At 44.9% G+C, this 22451-nt stretch overlaps 1 protein-coding gene across 1 annotated transcript in view; it reads left to right on the forward strand.

The window, feature by feature from the left end:
• Positions 1-4: 4 nt before the first annotated feature.
• Positions 5-22451, forward strand: part of CFAP57 (cilia and flagella associated protein 57) — a 66188-nt gene continuing 43741 nt past the window's right edge. Inside the window, exons 1-8 of the mRNA XM_077752030.1 lie at positions 5-161; positions 5046-5362; positions 7137-7423; positions 9412-9619; positions 12603-12755; positions 15033-15172; positions 15947-16112; positions 16824-16937. Coding sequence (XP_077608156.1) covers positions 5-161; positions 5046-5362; positions 7137-7423; positions 9412-9619; positions 12603-12755; positions 15033-15172; positions 15947-16112; positions 16824-16937 — 1542 coding nt within the window. The remainder of the gene's footprint in view (positions 162-5045; positions 5363-7136; positions 7424-9411; positions 9620-12602; positions 12756-15032; positions 15173-15946; positions 16113-16823; positions 16938-22451) is intronic.

A 22451-nucleotide genomic window follows, 5' to 3' on the forward strand; every position in this document is an offset into this window, starting at 1 on the left:
TACCATGTCGACCGTGGTGGCTCAGTCGCTGCATGTTTTTGGTCTTCGATCCCACGTGGCCAGCAACATCTTTTTCTTCGATGAACAGATCATTATATATCCTGCAGGAAATCACTGTGTGAAATACAATGTGGATCAGAAGTGGCAAAAATTCATTCCAGGTAAAAAACCTTTGCGTTCTACTCACGCATTTAACCATGACAAATGTGAACCTATAATCCCGACAAGACTATAGAAAGGAAAGTATTTTGGCCAACTTAAATATACGTATAGTTTTATAAACATAGAAGGAGTACACATCCATCTGCATTAACATGTAGATTAACCACACATGCATAGTTAAAATGCCATGTAAAATGATGTTAATTTAAAAGTACTTTCTTGGGGCGCCTGGGTGGCTCAGTCGCTTGGGCATCCCACTTCGGCTCAGGTCATGATCTCATAGCTCGTGGGTTCGAGCCCCGCGTAGGGCTCTGTGCTGACAGCTAACTCAGAGCCTGGAGCCTGCTTCAGGTTCTGCGTCTTCTCTCTCTGACCCTCCTCTGCTCACGCTGTCTCTGTCTCTCAAAAATAAATAAAAACATTTTAAAAAACTTAAAAAAAAAAACTACTTTCTTTCACTGTGATTTAATGGAAAAAAAAAGTCTCTTTTCATGCAGCTGTAATATTGTCTTTGTCATCTCCAGGGCCACTTTTTTAGTTGTTGAACACTGCTGGATTTCCAGAGTTCAGTACCTTCATTACAGACCTTTTGAATCCGTGTATGATCAAGACCCTGGAGGTTTAATCACAAACCACAGATAACCATTTGTATAATGTTACATTTGTGTTTGTTCACACTGGTCCTGTTAATGATACACCTGATTTCCACAACTCAGTCGCTCTTTTTCCAGTCTTTATTGCATTCAAAATGTTTGATCAGGACATATGCCTACAAAAGAGTGTTCACTACATATATCTAATGTCTGAAGAACTATGATCCAATGAAGGGCCATAAACCCACCACGCACGGTAGGAAATAGAACATTGCCAGTGTTTCTCCCTGATTTGTTCTCACACATACATACTCACACCCTGTCCTGGATATTAGAATTATTCCCTTATTTCTTTTTATAGTTTTACCATGTATATGTGTGGCCTAATAGAAAATACATCTTTGTTTTTGCTATTTACCAAGTTTATATCAATTTAATCATGGTTATACATACCCTGAGACTTACTTCTTTTGTTCAACATCATACTTTTGAGATTCATGCATCTTGATACATATTAATTGAATCATTTTATTGCTATATAGTGTTCCATCATATGAACAGAATACCCCAAATATGTTTCTAGCGTGGATGGACATTTGGGGAACAACAGTTTTTTGCTATTACAAAGCATCCTGCTATAAAGTTTCTTGCATTTATGTACGCCCATCCACTTGTGCAGATTTTGAAGGGCACACGGCCAGGACTAAAATTACTGGGTAATGTGGTAGTGTGATAGGGTTTTCTTTCCTTATGAAAAGTAAAGCCTCCATGTCAGGACTCTCGGTGTGCGAATCCTGCTAAGTAGTACTCATTTACACTCCCACCAGGCGCGTGTGAGAGTGCCATTCCTTCCCAACCTCTCCAACCCTCGGTATTGTCCAACTTCCAAATTTTTTGCTAAGCGAGTGGTTAAGAAAAGTATCTCGTTGTAGTTTTGGTGTGCCTTTCTCTATCCCTGCTGAGGATGAATATCTTTTCACATGTTTATGGGCTATTCCTATTTAGTCTTATATGAATGCCTTCTTCAAATCTTTTACCCATTTTTAGTTTTTTTGGTTATTTTCTTACTGATTTATGGGCAGACTTATAGATCTTGGTTATAGAATTCATCCCAGGATGGGGCTTACGTTTTCTCCTTCTTTATACTATCTTGCTGAACAGAAATTCTTAGTTTTAGGATGGAAGTGAAACTTATCAACCTTTTGCTTTTTGTGGCTTGTTAAGGAATTCTTCTCTACCCCAAGATTATTAATATATTCTTCTATATTATCTCTTTTATGCTTTATACTTCTGTCTTTCACCTTTTAGGCTCTGAGTTAGGAGGATGCTTAGTGTGTTAGGGAAATAGCAAGGAGGTCAGTGTGGCCAGAGTGGAGTGAATGGAGGAGCAGCGAGTGAGAGGACAGATAGAAAAGTTCTCGGGGCTTTGTAGGTCAAAGGCTCTTACTCTGATGAAACAGGATACTATAGGGGGCTTCTGAGCAGTAACAGGATCTGACTTAGGTTTCGATAGGCTCTCTGGCTTCTGTATAGAGAATAGATTTCAGGAGGGGCAAGGGAGGAGGCAGGAGACCAGGGGAGAAAAGATGCTGGCTTGGAGTACAGTGGTGGCAGGAAGTAGGGTTGGTGACAGAGAAGCCTGAAGAAGGAGCAGGTTTTGTGGAGAGTATGGGGAGGTTAGTTTTGACATGGGAAGATTGGGATGCCCACTAGTTATGCAATGGAGATCTTAAGTGAGCAGTTTGATTTGGGGTCTAGATTCAAGGAAAAGAGGTCCAGGCAGGTGATAGACATTTGAAGGTCATCCACCTAGAGGTGAAATATATAGTCATTCAAATGGCAGAGATCCCCTTAAGGAGTGAATGTATTTATAAAAGAGAAGACGCCTAAATAGTGCACTCAGAAGCACTCCTACATTTAGTGCTGGGGAAATGGGGAAAAGCCAGCAAAAGAGACTTTGAAGGAATATCCAAATGATAGGAGGAGATTCATGCAACAGGTGAACATATTTCAAGGAAGAGTCTGTCATCAACTGGGTTAAAACAGTGCAAAGGCATTTTACAAGCTCTGCAATCAGCCAACATATATTAAGCACCCATTTGGTGCCAGGCACTGGTGACTCAGTGAGTGGATAGGTGAAGAAAGTCATGGCCCATGCTCTCTAGGAGCTCTCAGTATTGCCATGGAGAAGGGTGTGATTTCAAAGGAGCAGGACTTGGAAATGACCAGGACAGATGCTCTTCCAGGTACAGCCCAGGCACGAAAGCACGAAAGCAAAGAGGGAGACGTTTTCCTTTGCCTTTTCCCCAGGCAATTTCATCTGTGTTCACAGTTTCCACTTTCCACTGTGACTCTTATCTCAAATCTGCATTTTCAGTCCCAACCTCTCCTCTTGAGCCTTAGAGTCATATCCAGTTGTCCACTAGACCTCTCTACCTAAATGTCCCACAGTGTGCACCTCACACACAATATATCCAGAACTGAATTTGTCGTTTCCTTTTTTTCTCCCTCTCTTTCCTTAAGACTCTACCTCACTAGATTGTCAAATGCATGATAAAGCTACGATCACAAAAATGATGTGGAGCTGGTATAAATATGCCCAAACCCCAGTTATATACATTTAGATACATAAATGAATTGAATACATCATAAAGGTGGCATTAGGAATCTGTGCTGGGACAACTAGTTAGGTATTTAGGAAACAGGAATCAATCTAAATCCCTACTTCATTCCCTGAAATGAAGTAAAGACTTTAGTGTAAAAAAAAGAAAAATGAAATCAGAAAAAACTAGAATCACATAAGCATGAGTAATCCTTGGATGGGGTGATCTGTAAAAAACAGTGGATATAATCTTCACCATGACCCCAACTCCCTCGGCTTATGTTCCTTCCCAGCTGTCACCCCTACTCTCAGTCACCAGATGTCAGTCATTGCTTGTTTCTCTCCTTCCCCTGCACCACCCAGGCAGCCACTGGGTCCTACTTGCCATTTCTCTCATCTGCCATCCCAGCCTCCATACTGCCTGTCACTACCATCCTGTTTTTGGACTTATCTGCCCACCGGTTTCCTTCCCTCCAGGTCTGTCTTCCACACAGTTGCCAGAGGGATCTTTCCACGACATGCATCTGACCCTTCCCAAAATTCCTCGGTGGCTTTTCATTTGTCTCCGTGATAATGTCCAAACTCTCATTCAAGGCTCCCAATGATCCCAAACCTGGGGTCTTTTCCAAGGCACAGGCACTCACTGAAGCCCTTCCAGAGAGGTCCTGCTGCTGGACAGACTCCCTCTAGCTTGCTGGGAAGCACAGCACAGGGCCCAGGGCATCACTTTCTGCCGCTTCTCTGCTGCCTTGCTCACCCTCCCTGCCTTGGGCTTGAATCGGGGTGGGCTTTTCCACAAGGCACAGTAGGCACAGAGCCCAGGGCCCATGATACTTTTAGGGACTAAGAAAATGAGTATAATAATACTCAATCCAGTCTGGGCTATATTGTTCTTTATACTAATGCAGTCATAAGATATCATTTTTACCCCCTTATTTTTTAAGCCATTTTATTAATTTTTACTGTTAATGGAAGAAGGGACCCATGAAAATCATAATGTGGGCCTGATTTCATCTCCCAAATAAAGTACTTGGCCCTTCATCTTTGCCTCAGCCTCTGCTTTCTAGATCACAACTTTTATTCTCCTGCTTTTTACCTCATGGCTGCAAGATGACTGCTCTATCTCCAGTTATCACCGAACACATTCCAGGAAAAGTCGGGGTAGAATGCATCCGTCTCTGGTTTTCGAGAGACTGTAAAGCCAGTCCAGCAGACTGGCCAGGGCTTCACACAGATGACCTATCCGCGGGGCAGCCTGGGGACTCCAGCAGTTGGTGTCTCGGCCTCGAAAGCAGGGGAGCACTGCCTCCTGGCTGCTCAGGGCGTGGAGGCCCCCCTGTTCCACCCGTCTGCACCCACCTTTGGTCTCCCCGGGCTCACGTGCGATGCCTCTCCCATGCACACTTCGGCTCTTCCTGCCACCTGCCCCGCCCCCCAACCCTGTCCCACCTGTCCCCCCTCTGGCATCATTCCCTGGCTTCCTACCTCAGCCTCAGGGAGGTCCTCATCCTAGCCATTTTCCTAACACCTCAGACGTAGCGGAGCCAAGGGACTGCAGGGATTGACAGTTACCTGTTTCTGTGCCTTTTCTTCCATGTGTCAACCTTGCCTCCACTGTGCCCTGTACGTGTTGAGTCACGGTGAAAGCATGATCTGCCCTCATTATACCCCTTTACCTCTGTTCGCAGGCTCAGACAAGAGTCAGAGCATGCTGGCCTTGTCCATCAGTCCCAATCGGCGATACCTCGCCATGTCCGAGATCGTGCAAGAAAAACCCATCATCACCATTTACGAACTGTCGTCCATCCCTTGCCGGAAGCGCAAAGTCCTTAACAGTTTTGACTTCCCTGTTCAGAGATTTATCAGCATGGCTTTTTCTCCAGACTCCAAATACCTGTTGACTCAGACATCACCTCCAGAGTCAAACCTTGTCTATTGGCTGTGGGAGAAACAGAAAGTAATGGCTGTTGTTAGAATCGACTCTCAGAACAATGCTGTCTACCAGGTACCTCCCAACATCACAACTATTGTGCAAGTTGTAAAAAATAGTAAGAGCTGCCTTTTATTGAATGTTTTCCATGTGCCAGGAACAGTGCCAATTTCTTAACATGCGCGTTTTGGAAAAGATCTTTTTTTTTTTTTTAAGTTTCTTTATTTTGAGAGAGAGCATGAGTGGGGGAGAGGCAGAGAGAGAAAGAATCTCCACACTGTCAGTTGCAGGGGTCGAAATCATGACTGTGAGATCACGACATGAACCGAAACCAAGAGTTGGACGCTTCACCAGCGAGAGCCCCCAAGATGCCCCTCTGAATTTGTACTTTTAAATTAATCTCTCAACAGCCATATATGGTCTGCATAATTACTATCCTTGTTTTATTTAAAAAAATTTTTTAATGTTTATTTTTTATTTTTGAGAGAGTGTGAGCAGGGGAGGGACAGAGAGAGAGGGAGACACTGAATCCGAAGACAGGCTCCAGGCTCTGAGCTGTCAGCACAGAGCCTGAGGCGGGGCTTGAACCCACAAACTGCGAGATCATGACCTGAGCTAAAGTTGGCCGCTTAACCGACTGAGCCACCCAGGCGCCCCACTATCTTTGTTTTATAGATGAGAGAACTGAGGTTCCAGGGGGTTAAGTCACCCACCCAAGTATCACACAGGTGGGGAGCGGCAGGGTCAGGAGCCTCGGGCTCCGGTGCCCGTCCACTTTTCTCTGGCCCAGAACTGCTTTCGCAGGCCAAGCAGATGAATTGATAACTTGCTTTGTCCTGCTGGCCCTGTCTTCTTCCTAACAGCATTACCAGGCAGCGGGTGGCTTTCAGGAATGTAACATGAAGCGGTTGATCTTGAGGACGTGTCAACAAAATTGCAGTCGGGAGTGGCATTTTCCATTGTGGTTTGAGGGCAAAATGAAGAGGACCCATGAGGAGGCTGGTTGAGGAGGCAGTGGGCCCCGGGGAGGTATGGCCACCGCAGTCTAGGATCTGGTACTCAGCTTTACAAGTTCAGGAACTCAGATCTGCTTGTGTTCAGAGATACTAGCTAGCCAGTGTCTCAGGAACAGACTCCCTTATTCCCACAAGAGGCTGGCGAATAACCTGGCATGTGACAACGAGAGCACTCACATTATTTATCTGGTATATTTCCTCCCTGGTAATAGAGAACTCAGGAGGTGAAATTAGTAATCAGAGGTTGCTTGGTGATCACAGTATCAGACCAAAGGGAGAGAAAGCCAGAAGATTCTTCCACCTAGGCCTTGCTGAGGTGGAGTCCAGCGTCCTATTCAGGGCAGAAAACATCCTCTCTAACAGAGTCAGTAAACACTTACCGGATGCCCACTGTGAACCCAGCGTCCGGAACACAGAGATGAGCCACCCGTCAATTGCTTACCACCTAGTAGAGGTGACTGCCGTTACTGTACCTCCCAGTTGGTAGGAGACTCCCTTCCCCTGGACCCACCAGATCCTCCTTTTCCTGTGTTTCCAGCTGAGCGTCCGTACCATTTTGTTAGCACAGAATTTAGCTGTCGTCAGGAACTGCTTATGCTCTTTTGGGCCTCTGCAAAATGATTTTTGTGGGTTTCCTGGCTTAAGATGCATGGGCCAGACAAATACAGTGAATCTTTGCTTTTATCAAATATGGTATCAAAATTTATCATGACTCCCTGATGTCTAAAGGATTCTCTGAGCCACCTGAAATAAGTATTCTTTCATAAAACGAAAAGTAATGCAATCAAGTTTGTTTTAGAAATTGTTTTTTTTTTTCCTTTTACATTTTACAGGTGAGCTTCAATCCTCAAGATAACTCTCAGGTCTGTGTCACTGGAAATGGGATATTTAAGCTTCTCCGTTTTGCCGAGGGCACCCTGAAGCAAACCAATTTTCAGAGGGGAGAACCCCAAAACTATCTAGCCCACGCATGGGTGTCTGAAGACAAGATCATTGTTGGCACTGACACAGGCAGGCTCTTCCTCTTTGAATCTGGAGATCAGCGCTGGGAGACAAGCATATTGGTCAAGGAGCCCACCAGTGACACCAGGAGCCTGGGGGTGATCCAGGAGTCGGAGAGGTAATGGCGCCCCTCAGGGCTGGGGCTCCTGTGAAAGTACGTTCATCATACCTACAGCGCTGTGCGCAAACAGGATTCTTCAAAAGTCACTCAGAACCCCTCCACCTTAAAGTCGACTCTATTCATTTACCCCTCTGCTTTTCTCATGTTCATCTATATTCAAGCACAAATTTGACAGTTATGATGATAGCCTAGATACAATTCGTTTTCTTCTCATATGCATTCTATAAGTATTTTAGCATGACTAGTCTTCAAAACTCCAGATTTTTAAAAATGTCATTTCTGACGGCCACCTAACTTACCAACTCAATTAAATAAATGGCCACCAAGCTCTTGCATTGTGCAAGGCACCTTGCACGTGTCCTCAAGGACTTTGCCATTTAGAAGGAGCCAGTAGACCGACAAAGAAATGCAGGGAAGTGTTACTGGTAAATATGACAAAAGCATATGGGGTAATGTGGGGGCTCAGGTTAATTTTACCTCTACTTCAGCCTATAATGGTCATATCTCACACATGTTCAAATATACGACTGGATTACTAGACACTACTTGAAGCACTTTGTGTGTTTTTACTTAGTCTTACCCTATATAGTATATATTATTATTATGCCCATTTTATAGAACAGGACACTGAAGCTCAAATAGGTTAAGTGACTCACCCAAGACCATAGCCCTGTCTGCCTGGCTCTGGAGCTGAGCCCTCAACACATGGCATATTGTAGATTCTTCTTCCTTGTTAACTTTCACTCCGTCATTTTTTGCCATCCCCCACACCCATGACATCTCCTTTTTCTGTCATGATTCTATTAAAAGCTTCCTAGTAAGTCCCTCTGCCCTCTAGTTTGCCATGTTCCTAATCCTACAGTGGGTCCAGTGCTCTAGGAATAAACCCAGGGGCACCTGGGTGGCTCAGTTGGTTTAAGTGTCCAACTCTTGGTTTCGGCTCAGGTCATGATCTCATGGTTCGTGAGTTTGAGTCCTATGTCAGGCTGATAGAGCCTGCTTAGGATTCCCTCTCTCCCCCTCTCTCTGCCCCTCCCTGGCTCATGTGCTCACTCTTTCTCTCTTTCTCTCTCTCTCTCTCTCAAAAATAAATAAATAAACTTTAAAATACAGAATAAAGCCCAGACTCCTGAACTTGGCCCACCCATCCCTGCTGCTCTGACCCTTCTTCACATCTGGGGCATCAGCTCCGGCCTCTGTCTACTGCACGTGTCTTGCGCACTCTTGTTTCTGAGCTTGGTCATATGTAGGTCCACCCACCCCGCTGCTCTGGACACACCCCCATTCCGACATACTCCTGCTTGTTCTTCAGATCAGCGGGGAGTTCTCAGCCTCTGCTCATCTCAGATGGGGGCACCTCTTCTGTAACTGTCAGGAAGTCCTGCTTCCGTCCCACCCAGCTGCCCCCTGATGGTCCTTAGCACTCGTCCCCTAGACTCAAAGCTCCTAGGAGCAGGAACTGGGTCAGTCTTACCATTGTTCCATAGGGTTGTTGACACCATATAATTCCAATAAATATTTCTGATGTGGAAGGAAGGGAGGGAGGATTCAAATCTCAGCCCTTCCACTTACTAGTTGTGTGATCTTAGAAAACTCTCTGGGCCACTTTTTCGTAGATGAAGGGGGTATAATAATGCTAGCAACAACCACAGTAATAGTGACACACAGGCTGGTGAGACTACCAGATGGATGGGAAACCTTCCAGTCTTCCTCTGGACTTTGTATAGCAGGCCACAGGCTGGCGTTTGGCCATGGAGAACAGGCTCACAATGGGCGATTTCTCCCGCATCCAAAGACAGTCCTTTGTTCTTTTCTTTTATTTTATTTTATTATTTTTTTTCAAATAGTTTATTGTCAAATTAGTTTCCACATAACACTCAGTGCTCATCCCCACAAGTGCCCTCCTNCAGCTCTTTGTTCTTATCCCTAGCTGAACTCATCTCCTTAGGATGACCTGTAAACTGTATGCTCTTTTCTTTTTCTAGCCTGATCGAATTTCCAACAATGAGTTCCCCGATCCCTTCCTATGAACAGGTCATGATGGCCAGTAGCTACGGCCAGCTGGCCATGCCCCAGGTGTTCGCCATTGCAGCCTATTCAAAGGGATTTGCCTGTTCTGCTGGGCCAGGGAGAGTTCTCCTGTTCGAGAAGATGGAAGAGAAGGATTTTTACCGGGAGAGCAGGGAAATCCGGGTAAGGAGGGGAGAACCGGGTCCTCCTGGCACGTGCTGTCCAGCAGCAGAGCACCGACAGAGAGGTTGCTGGAAGGAGAAGGCTGCAGCGCTGGGTGGAAATGGGGAATTGAGCCGTTTGTCCTGAGGGAAGTTTTAGGAGGGAGCAGACAGAGCAGGGGTTCAAAGTGGGAGGATCTGGATTTGAATTCTGGCAGAGAACTTCAGCAAGTTATATTTTCACTTTGAAGCTTAGCATTCCCATAAAAATTGCATTATGATACATATTGATATTTAAGGTCAAGCATGCACTGCCTGGCACATAGGAAGCATTCAGAAAGTGTTTGTGGAATAAGTGATACAGAGGGCTGTGGAGAGGGATCATCTGCGGTTGGGGAAGAACCAGGAAGGCTCTGGGTGTTTAGTGGTAATCTTTGGGGAGGGGTCTAAGAGGAAGGGTAACAGTTAATAGGAGGGAACAGGTTAGGAGTTGCAAGTGAAGGGAATAGGTGGAGCAAAGGCACTGTGGCAGTGGGGAGCAGGTGGAGTGTCTGGGAGATACTCTCCTCCCCAGGGAAGAGGAGCTGAAAACCCTTGAAAGGAAAAGACTGGAGCTGAGGCCTGTGAAAGATTTCGAATGCCAGCCGAGGAGCATGTGTGTAATTCCACGGACAGCCTGTGTCTGAGCAGAGAAGCATGACACTTAAGAAAAGCAATCTGCCTGTGGTCTGTTTGGAGGGGGGAGGAGGTGTGGATTTGGAGGCCCTGGACGTGAGGTGACACACAGTGAATGAGCCAGACTTGACTCCACCCTTATTGGCTGAGTGACTTGAGATGACTTGCTGAATCCAGCAAAGCCTCTGTTCCTTCACTGAGAAAATAGGGCCTCATCCCTGCTGGTTAGCAGAAAGATGCACCAACACCCGTGTACATCAGGTGTGAGATGCTTGTGGCTCAATAAATGATAGCAGTCATTATTGCCACGATTAGGACTCGGGTAAGAGGCTTTGCTACTGAAGCCAGGAAGTAGTGAGATCTAGTCACCTCAGTGAGTAGCAGGGAAAGTGGGAAGAGAAAGAGCCTTTGCAGAGGTTAAGCCTATAGAGCTTTCCCTGAGTAGATATAAGGAGCTCCCAGAGGTAACGCCCTGACTTTGAGACTGGCTGCCTGGGGAAAGATGCCAGAGGTAGGAAAGTTGGGGGTCAGAGCAAGGTGAGTGGGAACCAAGGAGAGTTTATCAATTCATCGTTTGGTTTGTTTATTCATTTGATAAGTATGTGCTGAGGGTTTGCTATGTGCCAGGCTCCGTGCTAGCGGCTGGCAATGCAGTAAGGAAGCAGACACACTAAGAGCGTGTCCTTAGAACAAACAAATATGAGCAGATTGTCATATGGGGGTCACCACTGTGAAGAAAATAAAGCCAGGAGAAGGACAGGGAGTGAGAGGGGGTTCTGTTCTAGAGTTCCTCACTGAGGAACTTGATGTTTGACTGGACATTGGAATAAAGCGAGTCCGTTGGAAATGTGGTTTAGACTTTGGGAGTGGGATCAATGTGTGTATACACACACGCGTGCACGCGCACGCATGCCCAGCGCTTAGCTTGTGTGTAGCACAGAGTTAATGCTTTATTTTTACTATTTTAAGGATTTATCATTGTGATTATTTTCACTACCACTGCTTTCACTGAAACTCTCATATTAGGCAAAATCACAGACAAAACAAAAAAAAAAGGACTGAGGACAAACCTCAGCATTTCCTAATTTAGAGTCTGAGACAGAACGAGAACCCAGCAGGGGACCCTGAGAAGCCGTGGCCATTCGCTCACTCCTCTCACAAATGGCTGTCGCACACCTACCACGGGCCAGGCTCCAGGACTGGTGCCTGGGTAGATGAACCGGCCGCGGCCACTTCCCCAAGGACCCTGCCGCCTGCGGAGCAGGGCAGCAAGGCCGCGCTTCCTCTTTTGCTGAGCACTGCTATGCGCTAGACACTGCCAAGCGCTGGCACACAGCCATGGGACGCAGGCGGCCCTCGGTCTCTAGGCTCCCATTCTTCTTTACACGGTGTGATGAATGTGGCGGCAGAGGGACACTCCCTGGTGAGCACACTGAGGTGATACTAGAGCCCACCCAACCCAGGGCACCGCAGGGCAGGACAGGGTGGGACGTTCCTCCCTCCCAGAGCCCTCACTGGGCTGGCAGAGCAGGGGGCATTGAGGGTGGGAAGGAGGCGGAGGTATACAGGAAGACACAACTCCAGGCAGGGGGAGGGAACCCTGAGAGCCCAGCGTCTTGGGCCCCATGGAGGCAGGTGCTGCCGTCACTGCTACAGGATCTAGGAAAGTCCAGATGATGATGATGACTGAGCAGGGGCCTCTGGCATCTCTAAAGTTGATGATGACATTTCAATACATGACACAATGGAAGGAACGAAGAACCGAGTGGCGATGGGATGGGCGGCCCAGCCTTTCAAGAAGTTTGATGGTTGGCAGGTGAAAAGCAATGGTGGGGAAAGGAAATCTAAGGTTAGGTCTGCTTGGGACCTCCAGGTCCTCTCAGAGGCTGCTCGTGGGCCCACCGAGTGACCCCTTTACTCTGCCCTGCTACCCACCCCGCATGGAAGAAGGGCTGTCACCTTCCCCTCTGCTGCCCCAAAGTGCACACTGGCCTCCTTGATGAGGTGGCAGCCGCACTGGGCTTCTGATAGGTGGGCGGGGGTGGGATTTCACCTGACGCTTGTTTCCCGAGGGGACTGCAAATTGAGATGTAGAGAATGGTCCTCTTTACATCTGCTGCCGTCTCTTAGCCACTGATCACTTCAGGGTGAATACGAAACTTGCAGAAACAGGTGACTCAGGCTCTCCCTTCTCCACGTCTGAGGGGCGTCCTTGGCAGCCTGCTGGTCTGGGGGTCTGTGAGCTGAAGGTACCTGCGAGGACTCCAAAAGCCCAAGTTCACACGGACAACGTGGGAATGTGACTGACAGTTGTCTTGCATCTTGGGCAGATTCCCGTGGACCCACAGAGCAACGAGCCGAGTCAGTCGGACAAACAGGACGTCCTCTGCATGTGCTTCAGCCCCTCCGAGGAGACGCTGGTCGCCAGCACCGGCAAGAACCAGCTCTACAGCATCACCATGTCCCTGACAGAGATTAGCAAGGTGAGTCTTCCCAGCAGCACTTCCTTCCGGCCCAGGGACCGCCTACCGTGTGGGCAAATCTGAGTCCAGACTCTCTGAGCAGGGGCTCACTTAGCCCCTTCATAAGAGCGGAAGAAACTCTAATCCTCAGGTGCCCCACAGAAGCACTCTTTCAAGGACACATTGGCTGTCAAGTTTAAATTGTACATATCCTTTAACCCCGCGGTTGTACTTCAGAGACTTCATCATACACGTGCACATGCCGCTATACCTGCTCATGTGCACAAACATGCATGAATATAAAGAAGTTTATTGTTTCTTTTTGTTACACTGCAAACACTGCAATGAAAAAGCAGTATAAAGAGAGTCACTTTTTACTTCTAAAAGGTTCACTTTGTCAAGAGGATATTACATTAAAAAAAATTTTTTTTAAGGTTTATTCATTTTTCAGAGACCGAGAGAGACGGAGTGGGGGGTGGAGGAGGGGCAGACAGAGAGGGAGACACAGAATCCGAAGCAGGCTCCAAGCTCTGAGCTGTCAGCAGAGTCTGACGCAGGGCTTGAACTCACGAGCTGTGAGATCATGACCTGAGCCAAAGTCAGACACTTAACCAACTAAGCCACTCAGGCACCCCTACAGTTTTAAACTTGTATGTACTTGATAGCACACATTCAAAATATATAAAGCAAAATTAGGGGAAAGTGGGTGATGAGCATTGAGGAGGGCACTTTTTGGGATGAGCACTGGGTGTTATATGGAAACCAATTTGACAATAAATTATACTTTTAAAGAAACAAAATATATAAAGCAACATTTGACCAAACAATGAGGAAAATAGACCATCTATAATCATAGGAGGAGATTTTAACATATCTTTCTCAGTAATGGTGGAGTTTTTTAAATAACGGTTTTATTGAGCATTGACTGGCATTTATTCATATACCATACAATTCACATATTTAAAGTGTGTAATTCAGTGGTCTTGAGCATATTCACTGAGTCATTGCAACCATTACCACAGTCAATTTTAGAACATTTTCATTGCTTTTCGTTCTTTTGGTTTGTCTCTGTGGATATGAATTACCGTCTGAGGTCACTTCCTTAGCCCAATATGGATTTGCTCCCACCCACCATCTTTGTGCTATTACTGTCAAATATATTTCCATGAGCCCAGTGATGCATAATATGCATATTGTTTTATACAGTCTCTTTCTCAATAAAGTAAAAGGAAAGTGGGGATGAGTGTGTATTTATATTATCCTTTCTAATGTCATAATACCTTTGCTGGTATTCTTTGTGGTTTTTTGGTGGATTCAGATTACTGTCTGGGGTCCCTTGCTTCAACCTGAAGAATCTCCTTTAGTATTACATGTAAGGCAGGTCCGCGAGCAACACACTCTTTGTTCTTATTAGGAATTTTTAAAAGATAGCCTTAAAAGATAGTTTTGCTGGATACATAGAATATTTTTTTAAGTTTATTTATTGGGTGGCTCAGTTGGTTAAGCATCTGACTTAGGCTCAGGTCATGATATCACAGTTCATGAGTTTAAGTCCTGCATCAGGTAAGCACAAGCCCTTCTCTGTCTCTCTCCGTCTCTCTGCCCCTTGTGGGATTCTCTCTCACTCTCATTCTTTCCCTCTCTTTCCCTCTGCCACTCACTCACTTATGCCCTCTTTCTAAAATAAATAAATAAATAAAGTTTATTTATTTTGAGAGAGACAGAAGCAGTGCGAGTGGGGGAGGGACAGAGAGAGAAGAGAGAGAGAGAATCCCAAGTAGGCTCTGCATTGCACATCTAACGCTTGCTGCTTTCAAGGTTTTTTCCTTGTCTTCAGTTTTCAATATTTTTACTAAAATGTGTCTGTGGATCTCTTTGTGTTTCAGCTTCCTGGATGTGTACACTAATACTTTCCAATAAATTTGGGAAATTTTGGCCATATTTTTTCAAATATTCTGTTCCCTGCGTCTCTCTCCCCTTCTCCTCTCTCTCTATCCCTCATGGGATTCTCTCTCTCTCCCTCTCTCTCTTCACTCTCCCTCACTGCACCATTTCCTCTCTCTCCAAAAAAAAAAAAAAGCCTTAAAAAATTTTAATTGCCATTTTTAATTGTCATTTTAAAATTGCCTTTAAAGTAATAGCAGCATTGGAAAATATGCATAATATTAAAGCAGTCTTCCCATGGCCTGATTTCTGTGCACCCAAGCCAACTAATGTTCATGGGTAGTAATGGGGGCTGAAGTATACTGCCAGCCCTTTGCTTACTCTGCCAGATCTCACTCTGTGTGATTTCTCCAGGGGGAGCCTGCTCACTTCGAGTATCTGATGTACCCCTTACACTTCGCAGCCATCACCGGGCTAGCCACGTGCATCCGCAAACCCCTCATTGCCACCTGCTCTCTGGATCGAACAGTTCGCATCTGGAATTATGAATCGAAGTAAGGATGAAAGGCTTCGCAACTGCAGTGTGCAGGACCTCAGTTGTTAGATTTGTTCATGTGAATTATTTTAATTAGAGAGTCTTAAAGTGTAATTACTTGAAGCTTTCTTGGAAAAGATTTTTTTTTTTTAATCAAGTCCGTCAACTTACCTGTTCCTCTTCTCTTTTTGCTCGTGCTTGGGCTAGAACCCTGCTTTGTGTTTTATTAAGTGCTTCACCATATGCCAGACACCATGCCAGACACTAAAGACGTAAAGATAACACTCCAGTATCGCACCTTCTTACATAACCTCCTGTATTCTTCCAGTTTTCCTGTTTCTCCCACTAGATGTAACTTTTCATCACATGGAGCTCTCCAGACCACTAACTCCATCTCTTTCTCTTGATCACTGCCCTCAACAGTCTTAACTCCCTAGTGACTTTTTCCCCCTGACATAGCTTCCCTGAGGATCCCCAATCTAGAGTGGCCCCACACTGTAGTTTCTTTGTCCTTTGTGTACAGCCGCTGGATTGCTGAATAGACGCTGTGCGGTCCTTCTGACCTGGGGAATCTCAACAGAGCTGTGCCTTCAGCATCACTAGAAAACTCGTTGATCACTTCCCCCATTTCCATACTCATTGCTGGACACTCTCCTCAAATAACCAAAACCTGGGGAAAAGGGGAACCAAAATTTCAAGCAATAAAGAATCTCAAATGCTATGATAGAAATATGTGCCAGATACAATGGAGAGCTCAAGGGAATTGCTTAGAATTCAATCATCTTTCTCACAGCACTCTGGAGCTATTTAAGGAATACCAAGAAGAGGCTTATACAATCAGCCTTCATCCATCGGGGCACTTCATTGTAGTAGGGTTTGCTGACAAACTACGCCTAATGAATCTACTCATTGATGATATACGTCCTTTCAAAGAATATTCTGTCAGAGGATGCAGGGAGGTAAGATGCTGGAGATAAAGGTTCAGTTTCTTGGAAAACTGGGGTTGAAATAACAAGAACTAATACACTCTGGTGAAGTAAGACCAAAGTCTGCTTAGAGAACATCAGCAGCTTTAAAAGAAGAAAGGCAAGAGATGCAGTTCTCCTCTTCACCAAACCTCTTGAGCATATGGCTCTATCCCATTTCTCTCTTGCTCATCAAGATATTTCACTGAACCCCAAACCTTGTGAGATCCCACATATGATTAATCCTCTCTGTGATTGCAGAGTAACAAAACGTGTCAAAAAGGAAAGTTATCTCAGAATCAGAGTCCTAGCCAGTTGGGAAGGTGAGGTTGGAGATGGGGAGGGGCCAGGGAACAGAAGCATCCACAGGGAGAGGCAGTAAGCCGCCCATCATCACATTTCCCCCTGAGGTGACCAGGGGGAAATTCCCGGATAGCAATTCCGGGAATTGCTTCCCCACTCTGAAACTTCTACAGAGTGAATGCTGTGCTCTACCATCCAAGCAACGCTACAGTCAGTGCATCCTGGCAGCACCTTGGCCAGTATGAACTACAGGAGTAGTGAAGATGTCGGCTGGTCCTCAGTCCCATCTGCACCTCCCCCCCCCCCCCCCCCCCCCCCCNAAGTCATTAGGAAAAGGAGCTCTTGACTATAACCCCCAGAAGGCTCATTTCTCTCATTCTTGTTCTCTTGCTTTCTTTGTAGTGTTCCTTTAGCAATGGAGGTCACCTGTTTGCTGCAGTCAATGGAAATGTGATTCACATTTTTACCACTACAAGCCTAGAGAACATCATGAACCTGAAAGGACACACAGGGAAGGTGAGTGAGTGAGCAGAGTCCAAGGACACAAGAGGCACAGAGCCAAGCATTATGCTTGCCGAGTGAACAGAAGAGAAGTGATCCATTTTCTCTTGGAGTTCACGGTCTACTTGGGGAAAGAGATGACAAAAGCGCAAGCTTATTACTAATTGCAACAAAGGCAATGAAAGAAAAACATGGGGTGTTATGAGAGTAAATAATCAAAGAGTTGGCGTAATTTAGATTGAGGTGTTCACAAAGGCTGGGTCCTAAAGGAGTAGGAAGGAATTAACCAGAGAGAGTTGGTGGGGATCATCACTGCACACAGGAATCCAAAGACTCTGGGATGAGGGACTGCGTGGCTGTCAGAGGAGCTGAAGAGTTTGTGGGGCTGGAACATAGGTGTCGGGATGAAACAGGACCCAGCTGAGACTGGCAAGATTAGCAGAGGCCCAAGTGCATGGGACCTTGCAGGCCTTCTAAGTATAAAAAAGATAAAAAGGGGCGCCTGGGTGGCTCAGTCAGTTAAGCGACCGACTTCAGCTCAGGTCATGATCTAACCGTTCATGGGTTCGAGCCCCGCATCGGGCTCTGGGCTGACAGCTCAGAGCCTGGAGCCTGTCTTCGGATTCTGTCTCCCTCTCTCTCTGACACTCCCCTGCTCATGCTGTATCTCTCTCTCTCTCTCTCTCTCTCTCTCAAAAATAAATAAAACATTAAAAAAAAATTTTTTTAAAGATAGTTTATCCTCCTTATGCCTTGGCATCATTGAAGACGTTCAGAGCAGGAAATGATATGACCAGATTCACATTTTAGACTCTTTGGCTGCAGAAGGAAGAATGTATTGAAAGACAGGGCGGAAATGGTAAGGAGACTATTGTGGATGTCTACGCCATTTTGGACTACGATGGAGATGGTACAGAGGGAGAAGTAGGTGGATTCAAAAGATATTTAGGAAGCAAAACCAATAGTTTTCAGACAGAGTGGAGATGGGGCGTGAAGACAAGGGAGGGGCCAAAGGTGACTTAAGAAGAAGTCAGCGAAAGGATTTGGAGAGAAAAAGCACTTGAAAGGCATACTAGGCAGAAGGACCTGTTAGAGATGATGGAACTGGAGTATAAAATAAGGTGGTGGTTTGCAGTACACATGGCTGGAACATAAGGAGCCAGAGAGGTTGGCTACATCCCAATGTGTGCACCATGCCAAGGAATTGGACTTTGGTCTATAGGTGATGAGAGATAATTGAAAGGATTCAAAAAAGGAAGTAATGGGATTAGTACTTCTCCAAACAGTATTAAGGATGGATTAGAGGAGAGGGAACTTGGAGGGTTGGAGACCAGCTAAGAAGTGAGGGTGAAAGATGAGTCAGGAAGTAAACCATGGCTTTGGTAGTAGAGACAGAGAGAAGCACGATATTAAGTTCCATTTTCTACATGTTATGTGTAATGTGTCCAAGACCTATGATACACCGGCATGGAGGTCAGGAAAGAAGTCTAGTCTGAAAATGAAGATGCAGGGGATGATGGTAGTGCATAGATGGCATAGATTACATCACCAAGGGCCTGGCATTTGAGAAGAATCTTGGGCAGAAGACAGGTGACCAACATTTCAGGGACTGGTTAAAGAAGAGAAGAACTGTAAATGAAGGCACGAGAGAACTTGGAATCAAGGAATTGTATCAGAGAAGCTAAGGAACTCATTTTTAAGATAAAGTAGTTGGTGGTGGTAAAGGTCAGAGAGAGGGGCGCCTCGGTGGCTCAGTCAGTTGAATGTCCAACCTTGATTTCAGCTCAGGTCATGATCTCATGGTATGGTGCATGGGATGGAGCCTGGGTTGGGCTGACAGTGTGGAGCCTACCTGGGATTCTCTCTGTTGTCTTTCTGTCCCTGCCCCCTTCTCACACTCTCTCTCAAAAATAAACCAACATTTTAAAAAAATAAATGAATAAAGGTCAGAGAGAAGTCCTGTAAAGACTAAAAGCTAACCACTGAGAGTAGCAAATAACAGGGGCATAAGTGCAGGAACTATGAAAATGCTGAGCTTTCCCGGTTTCAACAGTGTGATTGGTCTTCAAGCGACTGTGAAGGTGCAGATGAAAGCACGCCGGATGATTCTGATGCTTTTTCTAGAACCATGTGCATCTCCTTGGGAGGCCCTCCCTGACCAGTCCAGGAAAGCAGCCCTTTGTTTCATCCTTTTGCAAGTATTTATAACACTGGTCTCTAACCAGGGTTGTAGGTTAAACTTACATCTGCAATGTTAAAAAAAAAAAAAACAACAGATGGAGGATGCAATAAAACCATGGATACAAGGAAATTTATAACTTTAAATACATATAGAAGATATATAAAAAGATAAAAATCAGTGATATAATCATCCATCTCAAGAAATTAGAAAAGGAACAGCAAATTAAATTCAAAGAAGATAAACGGAAGGACATAGTAAGGATAAGAGCAGAAGTTAATAAAATAGAAAACAAGCACAATAGAAGATCATCAAAGCCAAAACTTGGTTTTGGGTTTTTATTTTTTTTAATGTTTGTTTGTATTGACAGATGGGGGACAGGAGAGAGAATCCAAGCAGGCTCTGCACCTTCAGCACAGAGCCCGACACAGGGCTCAAACTCATGAACCATGAGATCATGACCTGAGCCAAAGTCAAGAGTTGGATACTTAACTGATTGAGCCACCCAGGTGCCCCAGGTTTTTTTAAGTAATCTCTGCTCCCAATGTGGGGCTCAAACTCAGAACCTTGAGATCAAGAGTTGCATGCTCTACCAACTAAGCCAGTCAGGAGGCCCCAAAACTCAGCATTTTGAAAATATAAAACGGACAAGCCCTTGACATGACTGACTAAGAAAGGGGGAAAAAAGGACAGGTAAATAACCAGTATGAGGAATGAAAAGGGGATATCACTACAGATCCTATATAATAAAAAAAAAATCATGAGGGGATATTATGAACAACTTTATAAAAATAAATTTGAATATGTAGATGAAACAAATTCCTAGGAAAATTGAATCTATAATTTAAACCCTTCCTATAAAGAAAACTCTAGGCCCAGAGCATATCACTGGAGAATTATATCAATTCGTAAGAGGGAAAAAAATGACACTAATCTTGAAGAAACTCTTACAAAGTATAGAAAAAAGAGCAGATACTTCCCAGTATTGTTCTGTGAGACCAGCATAATCATAATACCAAAACCTGTCATCAAAGACATCACAAGAAAGAAATGCTAAGCTGGTCTTTTTTGTAAGCATAGGAATAAACAAAACGTTATTAAGCCAATCCATCAATATATAAAAAAGAAAATACAGCATGACCAAGTTAGATTTATTCCAGGAATACAAGGTCATTTTACAATTTGAAATCAATTAATGTACTATACCATATTAACATAAGGATGAAAAAATCATATGTTTATCTCCATAAATACAGATATAATAAAATTTATTAATATTAAATGGTAACATTTAATATTCATACATGATTTTAAATGAATAATTTTAAATGAATAATATTCATTCATGATTTTAAAAAACAACACTTGGGGCGCCTGGGTGGCTCATTCGGTTAAGCATCTGACTTCAGCTCGGGTCATGATCTCATGGTTTGGGAGTTTGAGCCCCATGTCAGGCTCTGTGCTAACAGCTCAGAGCCTGGAGCCCATTTCAGATTCTGTGTCTCCCTGTCTCTCTGTCCCTCCCCCACTCATGCTCTGTCTCTCTCTCTCCTTCAAAAATAAATAAATATTTTAAAAACTAGGGGTGGGGGGAGGGGAAGGGGAGTGATGGGCATGGAGGAGGGCACTTGTTGGGATGAGCACTGGGTGTCATATGGAAACCAACTTGACAATAAACTATAAAAAAAATAAATAACAATAAAATAAAAACCAATAAACTAAAAAACTAAAAGATAATGGAACTCCTATTATACAAATCTTATGTAAGATATTTAAGAAAACCTACAACAAACGGCATACTTGATCATAAAATTATGAAAGGATTCTTTCTGAGATAGAGAACAAAACACGATGCCTTCTGTTAGCCTTATCCTGAGTCCTAACCAGTGCAATAAGACAAGAAAAGGAAATATGTCTTAGTCCCCGAGGCTGCCGTAACAAAATAGCACAGACTAGGTAGCTGATAAACAACAGAAATATTTCCTCAAGTTTGGAGGGCAGGAAGTTCAAGACCCAGGTGCCCGCATGGGTAGGTGAGGGCCCTCTTCCTGGCTGCAGATTCCTCAATCCTCACATGGTAGAAGGGGTGAGCTAGCTCTCTGGGGCCTCTTTCATAAGGGCACTTACTAATCCCATTCATGAGGGTTCTACCCTCATGACCTAATCATCTCTCAAGGGGCCCCACCTCCTAATACCATCATCTTCTCAGGTGAGGATTTCAACATATGAACTGGGGGGCACAGGTTGGAGTAAGAGACACCAACATTCAGGCCATAGCAAAATCAAAGGCATAGAGATTGGAAAGGAATAAATAAACCCTCACAGACAACATGACTGAGTACGTAGGAAATTCAAAGAGTTTTCAGAGAAACTATTAAAATTACTGAGTCTAAGAATATTGTTAGAAATAGTGTCACTATATTTTTTTCAAGCGTATTTCTACATAATAGTAACAAACGGAGAATGCAGTTTAAGAGGTGGAAGTGGAGCTGAGGAGGTGGGTAAGGACGTGCCTGACAGTGTTGGAGCCCTGGAAATACCAAGAGGGGTGGCCCGTGGGTCGGGACGTTGGTTCCTTAAGAGGGGCTTGAGAAAATAAGGAAATACATTGAAGATCATGGGAGCCGGGTCTCTCACTATTGGAGAAGGGAGTTATAAATATGACAAGGGGGGAAATCTAGAAAATTGTCGTTGTTGTTTGTTTCTTTGTTTAGTGGCTTAGCTGAACTAATCCTGAGAAATCTTTCTTTTCCCTGCAGTGTGCAGCCTTGATGTCTCTGCTCAGATTTTTGTTCTTTTTTTTTTTTTAATCTTTTCTCTCGTTGCCCCTGGGTTGACCTGAGCCACTCGTTAGTCACAGACTGGGCTTATAGCCCCCTTAGCCAGTTAGATTTTCACCTTTCACTGTTGGATCTCTGGGGTTGGGAGGCAGCTGTCACGGTTCACGGAGTTCACGGTTGTTTTGCTCCTTGTTCAGCCAGATTCTAGTAGTTTGGAGATTCTTTCTCTGATTGTACCTGAGAGAGTGCAGCCTTAGCCATGCACACAGCCTTCCAGGCTGCCAGGGATAAGTGTGATTTTATTTCTAAGCCTGGCTTCCTGGGAGATGCCTGTGGACCAGAAGAGATTATTATTCAGTTCGTGTTTGGTCAGATGTTATGTTTAAACCCCTTGTGCCAGTGAGCTTCTTCCCTGTGTTGATGGGTCCCCATGCAGCTCAGGAGAGCTTTCAAGTTCTCCCCATCTCTTGCTCTGATGGCTCTTAAGTAGGCTGCCTTAGCACATGCGCAAAGCCTTCCCAACCCCCGCAGTTGTCTATGATTGCAGAAGGGCTCTCCTTGACCGTGTCT

This window comes from Crocuta crocuta, unplaced genomic scaffold (genome assembly GCF_008692635.1).
Source record: "Crocuta crocuta isolate KB4526 unplaced genomic scaffold, BGI_CrCroc_1.0 scaffold367, whole genome shotgun sequence".
Taxonomy (NCBI): domain Eukaryota; kingdom Metazoa; phylum Chordata; class Mammalia; order Carnivora; family Hyaenidae; genus Crocuta; species Crocuta crocuta.